At 37.4% G+C, this 16,025-nt stretch overlaps 1 protein-coding gene across 1 annotated transcript in view; it reads right to left on the bottom strand.

Annotated features, from left to right (window-relative positions):
* PDHX (pyruvate dehydrogenase complex component X) overlaps positions 1-16,025 on the bottom strand; it is a 77,114-nt gene that overhangs the window by 25,397 nt on the left and 35,692 nt on the right. The window contains exons 4-5 of the mRNA XM_063093639.1: positions 4,710-4,909; positions 1,256-1,354 (exon numbers count right to left, since the gene is read on the bottom strand). Coding sequence (XP_062949709.1) covers positions 1,256-1,354; positions 4,710-4,909 — 299 coding nt within the window. The remainder of the gene's footprint in view (positions 1-1,255; positions 1,355-4,709; positions 4,910-16,025) is intronic.

The raw sequence follows: 16,025 nt of genomic DNA, 5'->3' as shown, positions 1-16,025 counted from the left end.
AACAGTACCACACACACATATTTGGTTAACACATCAGCAAGGCCATAATATATATAAATGAGGATGTCTAAGAATTAAAGCTGTACTGCTTTCTATAAAGGAAACACCCAACAGAAAGTCAATGCTTTAAAGAAGATTTAAATGACCCAGTGAAAAAAGAATAAAAAGAAAAGACATCTGGTCCAGCACTGCCACTTAATTATATAAACTTTGCTCTATCCCTCTCAAACTTACAAAAATTCTGGCCAATATTATTGATTATTCCTTATCCGTATTAGATAAACATGGAATGAGTATATTGTTTCCAAGTATCAACTCAAATTGAAATACTTAACATTACTGCCAGTAGAAGTACAGCACATATCATTACTGTGATTTTTACATTAGTTCATAAGCCTATGTGATTAATCTTTGTCGTCCCCACTAGACTAAATGCCAATAGAGCAGGGGCCATGTTTTACCACACTTGAAAGACAAAAATTTAAACAAATGGAAAGACATGCCAGTGTTCTGAGATAGGAAAACTCATCATCATAAAGACATCAGTTCTCCCTTAGTTAATTTAAAATGTGATACAATCCCATAAAAATACCATAGTTCTGCCCTCACTCCCACACATGGAGCTAGATAAATTGCTCAGAAATCACTTGGAAGAATAATAAAATAAAAATAAACCAAGAAAACTGGTTTATTGAAAAAGAAGAACAAGGATATCTCTATCAGATTTTAAAGCATACTATAAAATACATACTTGTATGATTAGAAGCGTGGTACTAAAAAAGTATGGTACTAACTCACAGACAAACGGATCTGTGGGATAGAAAAGGAAATCTAAAAACAGACCCAACTATATAATGGAAATCGCTTTGTAACGTTATGAGTTAATAAAACCCAAATGAACACGAATGAAATTGTTTAAAATCTGTATTTCCATGTTTTATAAATTTAAATGAGATTGCTTGGTTATTTCATACAAACTTAAAATGATATAAAGTTTCACTGTTCTGCATTTATCACGATTTCTAAAGATATGGCTTAGTTACCAAATTAGAACTGTTCTTCAGTAATGCTGCAATTATTCAGAGAACAACCCTTGCATAGAATACAATTTACACTGACAAAAGCAATTAAAAGTACAAAAGAAGTGTACCTCTTTTTAAATCTTAAGACTGAAGAGGCTCTTTTTAAATTCTTTTAGAAAAAAGAACATCACGATAAATAATGCAATTGGTTATTACAAAAAGCAGACACATACTCTTTAGTGAATATCCCTCGAGGGCCAGTTGCTGTGCCCTGGCTAGCATCCAGTGAGTGTTTTTCCAGAATATTACGGGCAGCTGGACTTAAACGGAACCTAAGAAGAAAATATGGAGATTAATGGAACCAATTAACACTTATATTGATTCAAATAGATCTAAATGTCAATGGTTTTGCTGATAATTACAAAAATAATATCTCGTAATAAAGCTAAAATGACTCCCAAATATGGTCACAGTCAAATAAGTTAATATGTACTAATCTGGTTTATATTACTGTCAAAAAATTTTCATAAAAATTTAACTAGTTACTATTTCAAAATATTCTTTTAATAGAAGTAAATATTCATTAGGAGAAAGAGCTTCTTTTTTGACTAACTGCTGCTTTCTTCATGGCTCCTCATCACACATATTAATAAGAAACTATTTTGTTTTTCATATATTTTTTATTGTGGTAAACTATACGTAAAATTTACCATATTAAGCATTTTTATGTACAATTGAGTGGCATTAAGTACATCACACTGCTGTGCAGTCATCACCACCATCCATCTCCAGAACTTTTTCATCTTCCCAAACTGAAATTCTGTATCCATTAAATAACATGAAATCTCCATTCCTCTGCCCCACTCCCCCCACCCGCTCCCAATCCCTGGCAACCACTGTTTTACTCTTTGTCTCTATCACTTGACTACTCTAGGTAATTCACACAGATGGAATCATACAGTATTTGTCCTTTTGTGATTGGCTTACTTTACTCAACATGATGTCTGCAAGGTTCATCCATGTTGCAGCATGTATCAGAATTTCCTTCCTTTTAAGGCTGAATAATATTCCATTGCGTGTGTACACAGCATTTTGGACATATGAGTTGTTTCCACAATTATGCTACTGATAATGCTAAATAGATAGATGTACAAATATCTCTTCGAGTCTTTGCTTTTAAGTTTTGAGTATATATCCAGAAGTGGAATTTCTGGATGGCATACTAATTCTATTTTTAATTTTATGATGAACTGTCATACTGTTTTCCACAGCGGCTGCACCATTTTACATTCTTGCCAGCAATGCACAAGAGTCCAATTTCTCGACATCCTTGCCAACACTTGTTATATTCTGGATTCTTTTATTATTTTTTGGATAATGGTCATCCTAATGGGTGTGAAGTGGTGTCTCATTGTGGTTTTGATCTGCATTCCCCTAATGATTAGTGATATTGCATTTTTCCTGTCCCTACTAGCCATCTATTTATCTCCTTGGAAGAAATGTCTACTTAGGTCCTTTAATTGGGTTGTTTGTTTTGTTGTTGAATTATATCCTTCATATATTTTTTAAAGTCTTTAATATTTCCACGATAGCACTTCTACTTTACATACTCATACACTCCAGAATAGTAAGAAAATAAAAATAGTTATATTGATTTTACAGGCAGGGAAACTGAGGCACACCCAAGGTCACATGATTAGTAAGTTTCTACTCTCCCATTAAGACTTCTAAGCAAGGTAGCAAACATAAATGACTACAAAGATATAAAAAAAAATGAGGTTAGGTCTAGAATTTAAAGCTAAGAAATGGAGAGAAACATCTGGCACTTGCTGCATTTCAGGAAAGCACTGGTACCTGATATAAGCTAGTGTTCCAAAATCTTTAGATTTTTCAAGAGAAATTGAAATTTTATATTTTTATATATGGTTAACTAGTAACCAACCAATTCAATAAAGACTTTTTAAAAAAATTCACTGTGTGGGCCAGAACTGTGCAGGTTCATAGGTCAGTGGGATTTTAACCTACACAGTGGGGCCTCAGACTCACATGAGCCTCTGATGATAACTGATCCTAACAGAATTAGAGTATACTCCATTACCTTTGCAAGGGGAGAAGATCATTATGTATGTAACATCAGTGTGACTGCCTTTTGATTTTCATGGTAAATGAAAGAGGAGAAAATAAAGGGGAGTCATGGCAATAGAGTCAGTAATACTTCATGCTGTAAATGAAATTTAAAAATCAGTATTTCAAAAAATACTCATTTCATCATCACACATTATATACATGTATTGAAAGATAACTGTCTGGGGATAAGTATGTACAATTAATACATGTCAATTAAAAAATAGATAAAAAATACTGTGAATTTTTTCTGACAAGAACTGAGAAAGAACAGACAATGTTAAACTAAAGGAAAAAATATTAAAAACTGAAAAGGTCTGCATTTTTCTGTAAGTTTAAAAGAGGTTCTCTATAGAACTTTTTCTCTGTAATTATAGAGAACGTTAAAATAAATAAATGAAACTTAGAAATTTGCAGAGTCCATCAACTAAAGCTATGTAAAGCTAAAGTAAAATGATGTTTATCAAGTATCTGTGTGTTACAGAACAATGAGACAAAATTGAGCTCTAATCTGTGTCAGAAATTCAAACGCAGGATAGTTTGAAAAGGAATGCATGTTAAAATGCTAATTCCAGGGCCGAGCCCGTGGCGCACTTGGTAGAGTGCTGCGCTGGGAGCGCGGCGACGCTCCCGCCGCGGGTTCGGATCCTATATAGGACTGACCAGTGCACTCACTGGCTGAGTGCCGGTCACGAAAAAAAAAAAAAAAAAAAAAATGCTAATTCCATTTTATATCAGTTATACGTGTGAAATTGGAATTCACATTATAGTAATAACAATTCCATGAGTGGGAACACAATATGAAGTTTGGTATAATGAAATTGTGAAAGTTGTAAGAATCAAAATGGAGTCAGTATTAAAAACCCGGACAAACAGAGCCAGGGAAGTCCATGAAGGAAAGGGTTCTCATGCATAAATGCCTGATAAGAACTATCACAAAGGATTTGGCAAAACCACAACCTTGCACAAAGGCATCACAAACTTACACAAAAAAATTTCTGTGAGGACATCTGCCCAGCAACTGCCTGTCTAACTGACCAGCATCACCCTTGTTATTTATACTTATAGCCAAGGATAATTATCTCAAAACAATTATGTAATCCTCATTTTTCCCTTAAAACCCTTTGTCTTTCCTTACCCCCCCAAATATGAACCTAGTTTACTATGACATTTGTATTCCCACTGTAATGCCCTATTCATGAATAAATATTTTCTTTTAGAGACACTCTCTCTGCTTGTTATTTAGGTTGACAAATTCCATTCTGGAATTCTAAAACCTAATTTAAGCACAATGTGGACACAAACTGTTTTGTTCTCCACTGGGTAAGTAGGGTTTTCACAGTACCTGGAATACAGCATATCTTCAATAACTATTTGTTTACTGAATGAACAATGATGGTGAAATAATCATTCCTAGGTCTCAGTGTCCTAGAGAAAAAAGGGAAAATCAGTACCTACCTACTTAATGTACAAATATGTTTTGAATATGATAATGATTAAAATACCCTGAGAGCTGCCATGACAATTTTTTTTTTATGTCATCATTCAAACAAACATACTTACCGTAGTGTCCCCGGTGTTGGTTCCTTCTTGACAGGGATAGAAGCCTGTGGTTCTGGTGAAGGGCGAGGCACTGATGGTTTTGAAGCTGGTGGTGGAGGACCTACATCTTTGGGAATTTCAACATGCTTCCAATCTTCTCCTTCTTCAACTATCAAACCAATTAGTGAACCTAGCCGTATATTTTTAGTTCCTTCTTCTACCTATATTTTAAGAAGAAAATAATTGTAGAGATGGAAAGGCTCATGATCGCCATAAGTTTATTCCTTTGTTGGATAATTCTGCACTGGTTAGAAACATCTCATAATTTGAGCTAAAAGCTACTTTCCAGACAGCTTGCCTCCACCTTCCACATTCCTTTCCCACCTTCTCTCACTTACACCTTCCTTCACTTCTCCTACTCTCAGTTACTAATATCCTTTAGCATAAAGAAAAAATCTAGAATCTTTCCTCTTTCTGACAGCCTTCAACTATATAAGATCTATCATTACCATCTTCTTTTTTGATGTCAATTAATACAAATCCAAAAGGGGACACTGTGGTTACTTATCTGAACTATTTGTCTTTCCCAGAAAATTTATATACAATGGCTTTGGAATGTCAAGAATAAAGGATTAACTCCCCCAATTAGTCCTATCTACTAAAATTAATTTAAGGCAAAATCTTTTCAGTAAACTTAGCTTTTGGAAAAAAGAACGTTCCATTGTATAGATAGAAATGGTTAACTACACTGGTTAATTTTAAGTATAGTTTATCTCTTTCTCTATATTTAATTATTTCCCTGTATATCTATTTACAAATCTAAGAAATAAAATAAAACATCATGGGTTTTTTTACAAGTACATCAGAAATATGGTGGTGTCTCAGTTAATCAAACTCTTTTTTTCATGGTATCAGCTTGACCTCTGAACAAAGATGATTTCTTTAAAAAATTAAGATAAATATATTTTAAGCATTTCAGCAACATTAACTTATAAAGAAAGGGCTGATTCTAATTTACTTATTAAAAGAAGTCCCTGGAAAACCGTCATGTAAGTTCAGCACTGGAAGAAAATGTCACTACTTTAAAATTTTCTATTATTCCCTTTCAGTTACTCTAAATAAGGTTCATTGCAGACGTACTTAATGCATAATAGAATAACAGGCTGTAGGATGTTCATTAGTATAAGAAAAAGCTTAACTCTTAGAAAGGTTTGACATTTTAGAGTAACACTAATTCTGATGCTAACAAGTGTGTGCACTATTCTTAAAAAATAAGGCATAAGTTCTGGGGGTTGGAAAGATTTCTAAGTTTACTAATTACTGACAGAGAATAGGAATAATGCTTTGATGAAGCAAAATATATATGAGAAATGTGTACATAAAATTAAACAATGTTTAATGAATTACAAGTTACAGAAAAATACTAAATCCCCCCAAAATTTAGTTGCTTAGTTGTTTGTCACATACTAAAAAGTTTTACTTCTTTGGGCTGTTCAGTTTTCTTTACTATGTCTAAAAGATGAGTTAAGATTATTATTAAGCTAACATTTTTTCTTCTTCTAAAAGTATTTAATTAGCTGCTTGTGGATAGCTAACTCGAAACCACAGAGTAAAATGGTTAATCTTCTAAAAAATTGATAGAAAAAAAGAAGCATAATTAAGTGACACGAAGTCTACTTGATGTTAATTCCTTTCAAAATTGAGCCAGGAACAGGATTCATATCAAAGTACAACAAAGAACATCATTAAAATGCAAAACATTCTTAAAAAAAAAAGTTTTGTTTTAAAAATCAGATTTCTGGAATCTGAGTTAAACACTATTTTGAATCTAAAACTGACACCTCACCTTCTGTTTCATTGATTCCATATATACCCTACCAACATGACATTGACACCTTCACAAGTAGGCAATAATGAGCATTTATTATCATTTCAATTTTTACCGTATCTAAATGTCAAATACAATTTATTTTTAACTATTCACGTCTTTTCCATTAAAAAAAAAAGACACCACGAAGCATAAAACCCAAATACAATAAACAAGAACAAGTGATATACACAACTTGAATACATAACAGAAATTAAGATAATGTTGATTACAGTTCCATTCTAAAATCACTATATGAATTTAAGACAATTTCTTAGAACTTTCCTATTCCCTTAATGCATTAAGAAATCTTATAGAGGTGTCTAGTTTCCTGTAGACATTTGTTTATGTTGTAGTCAGCAAATATTCAAAACTGGTACAGATTTAGTAAGAAAAGAGTAAATAATACTCTTTGCAAAATTGTGTTTAGAAACCAAACTCCTCTGTCTGAGTTAGAACCGTGGATGCACTTTGCTCTTCCAAAGCGTTTGAAGCTTGAAGACACCTCAAACGTCTAAGGCTTTCCATGCATTTGGCTTACTTGACCAAAGCCCTCTTATTCTTGTGCCATTGATTTCTTAATATTAAATATACTTAGTCTTATGGCTCCTCAATGCTGAAATACTGAATCTTCAGTGTGTCATTCAAAGTATTAACCTTTCCTCCCAATTGTGTATAGACTTCCTGGGTTTTAATGCTGGCTTTACTACCTTCTAGTAGAGTTCTTTGTCCCACCATGCTTGTTTTCTAGTTTGTAAAATGGAAATAATAATAGTAGCTATTTCACAGAGTTTATATGAGGAATAAATGAGTTATACGTAAGGCATTTAGAATAGTGCCTGACATCTAGTAACTACTACATAAATGTTAAAGGTATTATTATTATTATTTCTGTTGTTATTGATGTGGTGGTGGTTTCCTTCAAGTTACTGATTTTTAAAACAAAAAATATACTCAACAAGGATCAAAATTAGACTAAAGAGGAGTGCACCCTTGGTAAGGGTTACCAGCATGGGGCTGGCAGCACTAGAGGGAAAAGAGCAAAATGTAAGATAATAGGTGGTAAGGCTTGTGACAAACTACGTCTTCATAATACTCTCACAGAGCTGAATTCCATCCTTGGGCCTGTGTCCCTAGTATGGGGCTTCTGTACCAGAGACATTCCCATAGGCTGACCTATTAATCACCTGCAAATGTGCTAAATACAGCCCACCTAAGCTCATCAGTGTATCCAAGGATATAAAATACTGAAGTCAAGACACAAAATACCTATAGCAGTATTTCCAAACAGAGGAATTGTTTGAGGGGATTCACTCCATTAAAGGTGCTGATAAATACTGACTTTAAATTCTGACATGACAAAATAATCAGTAAGTTAAGCAATTATTTGAGTGTTTTTATTCTTTAAAATAGAAGAGTTTAAGAGCTACTAAATGATTACTGACAGAGCATGTGCAGGAGTTAGTGGAGATGAGCTGAGTCACAGGACTGATTTATTTGGTTCAGCACTACAGGTTTCCATCATGGTTTGAACCATTATACAGTTTAAAGTTATTTTTATTCTTTAATATATACTGTTTAACTTATATACCACGATGAACTCTAGTCTAAAAGGAAGATACATAAGAAACACTGAAGATAGAAACAAATCAATGAGAAGCTAAATAAAATGCAGAAGGGAACAAGAAATATTCATTAAGTCCCTGAATAACAGTTGTCTGGCTTTCAAGTGCCAGGCACTATTCTAGCACAGTGTTAACTCATTTAATTCTCCTAACAACCTTATGAAATATGTTCTATTATAATTCCCATTTATAGGTGAGGAAACTGAGGTACGGAAATGTCACATAACTTGCTCAAGACCACAAGGCTACTATAGTAGGTAGCAGAGCCGGTATTTAAATATAGGCTGACATTAGAGATATACAATCAGTACCAAATTTGCAACTTACATCCACCTGATCAAAATTATCACACAGCACTCAAGATGGTGCTAGTATTTTTAAAAATAAGCTTAAAAGAGAAGATATAAAGTGGATATAACTGATTGTGCTATTAATTCATGGAGGACATGGCCTATCTTTCCTCAGAATGTGTCATTCACCCATTTCAATATGAAAAAATAGGACTGAGAACAGCTTCCATTTAGTAGAATTTGCTCTGAGTCTTGAGAGGGTATTTTCACAAAACATTTCTTAAAACTATCATGGTCCACAGAGAAGAATCAATTGAAGGTCTCACAAGTTCAAATTTCAACCATAAACTTTTAAACCATAAAATGCAACTTTGAAGGTGAATGTTTGCAATTTAATGAAAATAAGGGTGGGGAAGGAAGAATCTAACAAATAAAACTATACTGAAAAATACATTCTTTACAAAAACATTAGTGACACAGTATTAGAATGAGATACCACTAAGAAACTAATTGAAGAATGTGAATAGTACCAAGAATAATTATTCTGCTGTTTTTAATACTCAGATGTTCAATAAAAGGAAATATTTATTTTTTAAAAATATGCTTTAATACCTATGGATGTTACTTTCACTAAAGAATTCTATTTTCATTTTATTTTATTTTTTGCTGCTGGCTGGTATGGGGATTTGAACCCTTGACCTTAGTGTTATAATACCATACTCCAACCAACTGAGCTAACTGGCCAGCCCTCATAATTCTGTTTTTGAAAATTTTGAATAATGGTCTACTGATATAATAAAAATCTACCAATGATATAATGCCAGTCAGGATTTTTTAATTATATAAGTTTAAATAATTTTAAACATCATTTTCATCCTCAATAGGACCCTAGTTTATAAGACAAATTATACAGCAATCTGAGAGTTCCAGTCAGGATGGTGGAAGAGACGGTCCCCAGTGTCACTCTCTCCCAGAAATCAACCAATTTACAATTATAAAAAAGCAACAACAGCCAAGTTCGGGCTGCTAGAGCTCAGCGGAAGAGGAGGAGAGACCTATGGAGTACATGAAGGCGAGAGAAGCCATGATGAGAGAAAGAAAAAACTGCTCTGAGCGTTTCATGCCACGGCCACTTTAAGGCTGGAGTTGCTGAGCGCACAGAGCAGCACCCGGCAAAAGCCACAGCTGTGCCATTCAGATGGAGTTCCTTGGAGGCTGCAGGGGAAAAGAGGGCGTTGGTGGCCACCAGGACCATGAACCCACACAGGAGCGAGGAGTCACAACAACTGAAAAAAAGGAGCCACACAGAGGCTGGTGAGTCATTGCAAGGGACCAGAGCATGGCCAGTTCCATGGGAAGTGTTTGGAGTATGGGCAGTGGGAGAGATGGGCCCACTGGAGGAACACTGGGGCATAGCATGGACAGCTGGTCTGTACCCCGATCAGCACAGGAACACTCAGAGGAGACTGGTCAGGAATATAGAATTGCATGGGGTACAGTTTGATGAAAAGACTCAGGCCCAGATCAGAGTTACTATACAACCCAGGTGCACCAAGTCTCTGGAGAGCTGGAAGTAACTATAACATCAACCATTAAAACCTGTGCTGCACAAAAAGTCTTCCCTAGGGAAGCAGCAGCAAAGCAGCAATTTAGCTCAACCAAAGAGCTCAAGTACTGGTCCCAACTGGAAGTTCCCCCACTTTACAAGTAAGCAAAGGAGACAAAAAAATTAGTTCTGGCTCAGACACACCACCAGCACCTCAGTCTGCCCTGGGATGTGAGGCATGAAGCCAGGGACCAGATCCCCGTTCCTTCAACCAGGCATACTGTGCCAGCACCTAGGTGCCCACCTGGGGATCCGAGGCATGGATCCAGGGAGTAGACCCTCCCCCCAACAACCAGGCACACCGCCAGTGCCAAGGAGCATGCCAAAAACAACACCTCCACGTGGGTGGTCCACCACAGCCACCACAATAATGGCTGCCACGAAAGTGGGTAGATGCCACAACCACCAAGCAGATCAGCCACTGGAGTGCACTGACACAAGGAGAGTCACCAGCAGAGATAAAAAAAAAAGAAGAGGATGTCTCTCTTCACAAAGCCCATTCCAGAGTGACAGAAGAATCATCTGCTCTACAATAATATTGGGGGACCTGATCATACCTCTCAGCATTGGACAGATCATCTAAGTAACAAATCAACAAAATAACCATTATTCTTTTAGAAGGAGAGAAGAAATCTAGGGTAATTAGAGGGGGGTGGGGGGAGAGAGAGGGGGATGCGGTGAGATTGGATAAGAGGCATAAAGAATAAGTATGATTTGTAACAATATATACGCTAGTAATATTGATTTGATCAACATATCTCAATGTTGAATCCCCAAAATAAGTGTAACCAATTTTGATTCAATAAAAATTTAAAAAATAAGAAAGCAAAAAAAAAAAAAAAAAAATTATACAGCAACCCTAAATATGGTATAAGCCAAATTAGACAACCTCTAATAAACCGTCCAAATATGTCATCCTAAGATTCTACTTGATTAATTTATCATTTAAGACACCTGCTGTCCAATTTGCTGACACCAAATTTAAGACTAAGCTGATGAACTAATCTTCATGTGTGTAATTTAAGGTTTTTGCATGACAATTTACTAGTGATTAAAAGGGAATTAAAAAACTTTCCCATTAACTAAAGTAAATTGGAAATAAATCATAAAACTATCTACACTGATGAGCAATTACTCTTTATTAACAGTATTAGCAGTGTCCAACCTTTTCTCTAGCTCTAATTAAAATGTAATAAATGCTATTTTATATTTAAAACGAAACTCAGATGCAAAAATTATAAGACTGCATACAAAGGAAACAATGAAATTGTGGGGAAAAAAAGAAGAAAAACCACTCAAAGCCTATAGAAATAAACCCCTAAGAGTAAAACAGGCTATAATTTCTAATCCTTTCAAAAATGTGGGCTAAAACTAAACACTAGAGTTTTAATGTTTATATTTTAGTGCTTATTTTTAGTGTTTAGTTTAGTTTTATATTATACTTTGGCTTCGTATAAGCTCAATTATCCTACTCCTTGATTCTGAAAGAAAAAGTCTTTTATAAAAATCATTTTATTATGTATGCCTATAAAAATCATTTTGTTATATCAGAATATGAGAATTATTCACAATGAAAGAAAAAGGTGATAAAGGTGTATCCTGCTAGTGGTAGGAGATGGAGTGGGATGAAAAGACAGAAAAAAAGGGGGTGGGGGAAGATGGCGGTGGCTGCGGTGGTTGGCGCGGAGTAGCTGAGGTGGAAAAGGCGGCCACTGGGCCTCAGGCAGCCGGGAAACTTGTGGACCTTCCTCTTGCCATCTCTTAAGGGAAGACCGCAGCTGCTGGCCGGTCGTGGGGGCTGGCCGCCACTTTGCCCCCGGCAGGAGAGGCTGCCTCATTTACAGGCAACAGCTTTGAAGTGTGGAGCAGGAAAAGAACTGTTTCTCAGCTGCAAAAGCAAGTCTCGAAACAGGGATCACGGCGCCAGGGCTGCTGTGGATGCAGACAGGATCCCAAAGGTTGGGGCCGCGCTGAAGGCAGCCAGATGCCCTATTCCGGATTTGAGGTTTCAGGCTGGCATTAAAGAAGATTCCTGGGAGTGCCTGAGCCGCACCGCGACTGAACAGCTCGAGGCGGCAGCGGCCGAGAACGGGGAAGGCGACAAACCAGAGGCAGAGAGTGAGCACCCGACCTGGCACACCACTGTGAGTGACCCCTGGTCCAGCTCTGTTCGGGGGGCTGACGCCCACCCGGCTCCCGCCTGCATCACCGGTTCACTCACCGCCCCGGGGCTGCCTCCATTTTCCCAGGTGCTGGCAGCTCTGCCCGGCTCGGCCGTCACTGAGCCGTCCTACTTGCTTGGCCAGGCGCGGGGCTTCCTGGGGCCTGGGGGCGGCTTCCCCTCCCAGTCCCTCCGCGGTTCTCTGGCGGGGCTGGTGGAGTGGGGCGTCTCCGGCCAGTGTAGGGAGGGCAAGGAAGTACGGGCGGGCCGACTGTCATTCTACCACACCCCGGACTCCAGCCCCCGGTAAACTTCCTGTTACTGAGAGGCAGATACCATCTCTGCGACCACCAGTTTGGAAAAAAGCCTAACCAATTCCTGGTTGGGAATAGTGTGGTAGGAGAGTTCCCAGGTCCGCTTGAACCTGCCGGAGAGCTGGCTGCAGGTGGGCGCTAGATTCGGTCTATGCCGGGGGGATACAAAGGTGAACAAGAGCCAAGAAAGATCTACACAGTGCTACAAAGGCACCCACAGCGACCAGTCGTCTGTGCCTACCAGAAACCTGGTAGACTTCCTGGGCTAGGCGGTGCAGAGCAGGGTCTTGAAGGCCCAGCTGATAGACGAGGGGTGCAGAAGACACGCCCCAGCCCAGCACAGTGCGCACAGAGTGGGGAGACGTGCGACCTGGGAGGCGGAGACTCAACAGAAACCAAACACCCAGTGGGGTCGCCACTGCACAATCCAACAGCCTGGGCCAGAGCACATGGAACAGGGAGAAGTCCTGCACAGGAAGTGAAAGCTCAACAGAGATCACACACCCTGTGGTACGTGATCCACCAGCCCAGCAGAGTCCAAGCTGACCAGAAAGGTGGCTCCCCGGAGAAGCCCAAGACCCGAGGCAACCACACACACAAGGCACTAGAGGCCAACTGAGCAGTCACGGAGGGAGCCATACGAAATTGGCAACCACAGCAACATCCTAGTTAGTCATTAGTCTTAAACCGGTGGACTGTGAAACCCCCTGCCACAATGAATAAACACCGAAAAAAAGATACCAGAAATACAAAAAATCAAGAAAGTACACCACCAAAAGATAATAAATCTCAAACTCTAGATCCTATAGAACAAGAAGCCCTTGAAATAACTGACAAGGAATTTCGAGAGATAATTCTAAGGAAACTGAATGAGATACAAGAAAACTCAGCTAGACATCATGATGAAATGAGGAAAAGTATACAGGATCTGAAAGAGGAAATGTACAAGGAAATCAATGTCCTGAAAAAAAATGTAGCAGAACTTGCTGAACTGAAGAAGTTATTCAGCGAAATAAAAAACACAATGGAGAGTTTAACCAGCAGGCTTGTCGAAGTTGAAGAGAGAACCTCTGAACTTGAAGATGGGCTGTTTGAAATAACACAAGCAGACAAAAAGAAAGAAAAAAGAATCAAGGACATTGAAGAAAATCTGAGAGAGATATCAGACAACCATAAGCGCTCAAATATCCGAGTCATGGGTATTCCAGAAGGGGAGGAAAATGGAGATTGCATTGAAAACATATTCAACAAAATAGTGGCAGAAAACTTCCCAGGTATAGGAAAAGTCACAGATCTTCAGATCCAGGAAGCTCAACGATCTCCAAACATATTCAACCCAAAAAGGCCTTCTCCAAGACATGTCATAGTCAAATTGGCAAAACTCAGAGACAAAGAGAGAATCTTAAAAGCTGCAAGAGAGAAGCGTCAAATCACCTATAAGTGAGCCCCAATCAGGTTAACATCAGACTTTTCATCACAAACCCTAAAAGCTAGAAAGGAATGGGATGATATTTTCAAAATACTAAAAGACAAAGATTGCCAGCCAAGAATACTCTACCCTGCAAGGCTATCCTTCTGAAATGAAGGCCAAATAGTATATTTCTCAGACAAACAAAAACTGCGGGAGTTCACTACCACACGACCACCCTTACAAGAAATTCTCAAGGGAGTACTGGGTTTGGTTCCTGAAAAATAACTACCACTGCCATAAAAACCAAAGAAAAATCAAAACCCACTAGTATAACAAAAATGGCGTCATGAAGAGAAAACAAGCAAACAAAAACGCTATCTACAACATAAGGAACCAACAAACACAGAAACCAAACAGTAAATCAGAAAGCAAGGAACAAAAGACACCTAAGACAACCAAACAACCAATAAAATGCTAGGAATAAATCAACACCTTTCAATAACAACTCTTAATGTAAAAGGCTTAAATTCCCCAATCAAAAGACACAGATTGGCTGACTGGATCAAAAAGGAGGACCCAACTATATGCGGCCTTCAAGAGACCCACCTCACCCAAAAAGACTCACATAGACTAAGAGTGAAAGGATGGAAAAAGATTTACCATGCAAACAGAAAAGAAAAACGAGCTGGAGTAGCTATTCTTATATCTGACAAAATAGACTTTAAACTAAAAACCATAAAAAGAGACAATGAGGGACACTACTTAATGATAAAAGGACTGATCCATCAAGAAGACATAACAATCATAAATATGTACGCACCCAATGTTGGAGCAGCCAGATTTATAAAACAAACTCTATTAGACCTAAAGAAGGAAATAGACACTAATACCATAATAGCAGGGGACCTCAACACCCCACTGTCAATATTAGACAGATCATGTAGGCAAAGAATCAGTAGAGAAACACAAGATCTAAACAAGACTCTAGACCAATTGGAATTGGCAGATATCTACAGAACATTCCACCCAACAACCTCAGAATATTCATTCTTCTCATCAGCACATGGATCATTCTCCAGGACAGATCACATATTAGGTCACAAATCAAGTCTCAATAAATTCAAAAAAATTGCAATTATCCCATGTATCTTCTCAGACCACAATGGATTAAAACTAGAAATTAATAACAAACGAAACTCTGGAAACTATACAAACACATGGAAATTAAACAGCATTCTACTTAATGACATATGGGTCCAAGAAGAAATCAAGCAGGAAATCAAAAAATTTATTAAAACTAATGAAAACAATGATACATCATACCAAAACCTGTGGGATACTGCAAAAGCAGTATTGAGGGGAAAATTTATTGCATTAAACGCTCACTTCAGAAGAATGGAAAGATGGCAAGTGAACAACCTAACACTTCACCTTAAAGAACTTGAAAAACAAGAACAATCCAAACCTAAAGTTAGCAGACGGAAAGAAATCATTAAGATCAGAGCAGAACTGAATGAAATTGAAAACCAAAAAACAATTCAAAAGATCAACGAATCAAAAAGTTGGTTTTTTGAAAAGATAAATGAAATTGACAAACCATTAGCATGGCTAACAAAAAAAAGAAGAGAGAAGACTCAAATAACCAAAATTAGAAATGAAAAAGGCGATATTACAACTGATTCATCTGAAATACAAGGAATCATTCGAGACTACTATAAACAACTATACGCCAACAAATTTGAAAATCTGGAGGAAATGGATAAATTTCTGGACACACACAAGCTCCCAAAACTGAACCATGAAGACGTAGAAAATTTGAACAGACCAATAACAATAAAGGAGATTGAAGCTGTTATCAGAAGGCTCCCAACAAAGAAAAGCCCAGGACCAGATGGATTCACAGCAGAATTTTACCAAACATTCAAAGAGGAATTGACACCGATTCTTTACAAACTATTCCAAAAGATCGAAACGGACGCAAATCTCCCAAACTCATTCTATGAAGCAAACATCATCCTGATACCAAAACCAGGTAAAGATATAACCAAAAAAGAAAACTACAG

Source organism: Cynocephalus volans, chromosome 4, assembly GCF_027409185.1.
Source record: "Cynocephalus volans isolate mCynVol1 chromosome 4, mCynVol1.pri, whole genome shotgun sequence".
Classification (NCBI taxonomy): domain Eukaryota; kingdom Metazoa; phylum Chordata; class Mammalia; order Dermoptera; family Cynocephalidae; genus Cynocephalus; species Cynocephalus volans.
Note: the sequence above shows the minus strand (reverse complement) of the source record. Positions and strands in the feature narration are given on the sequence as shown.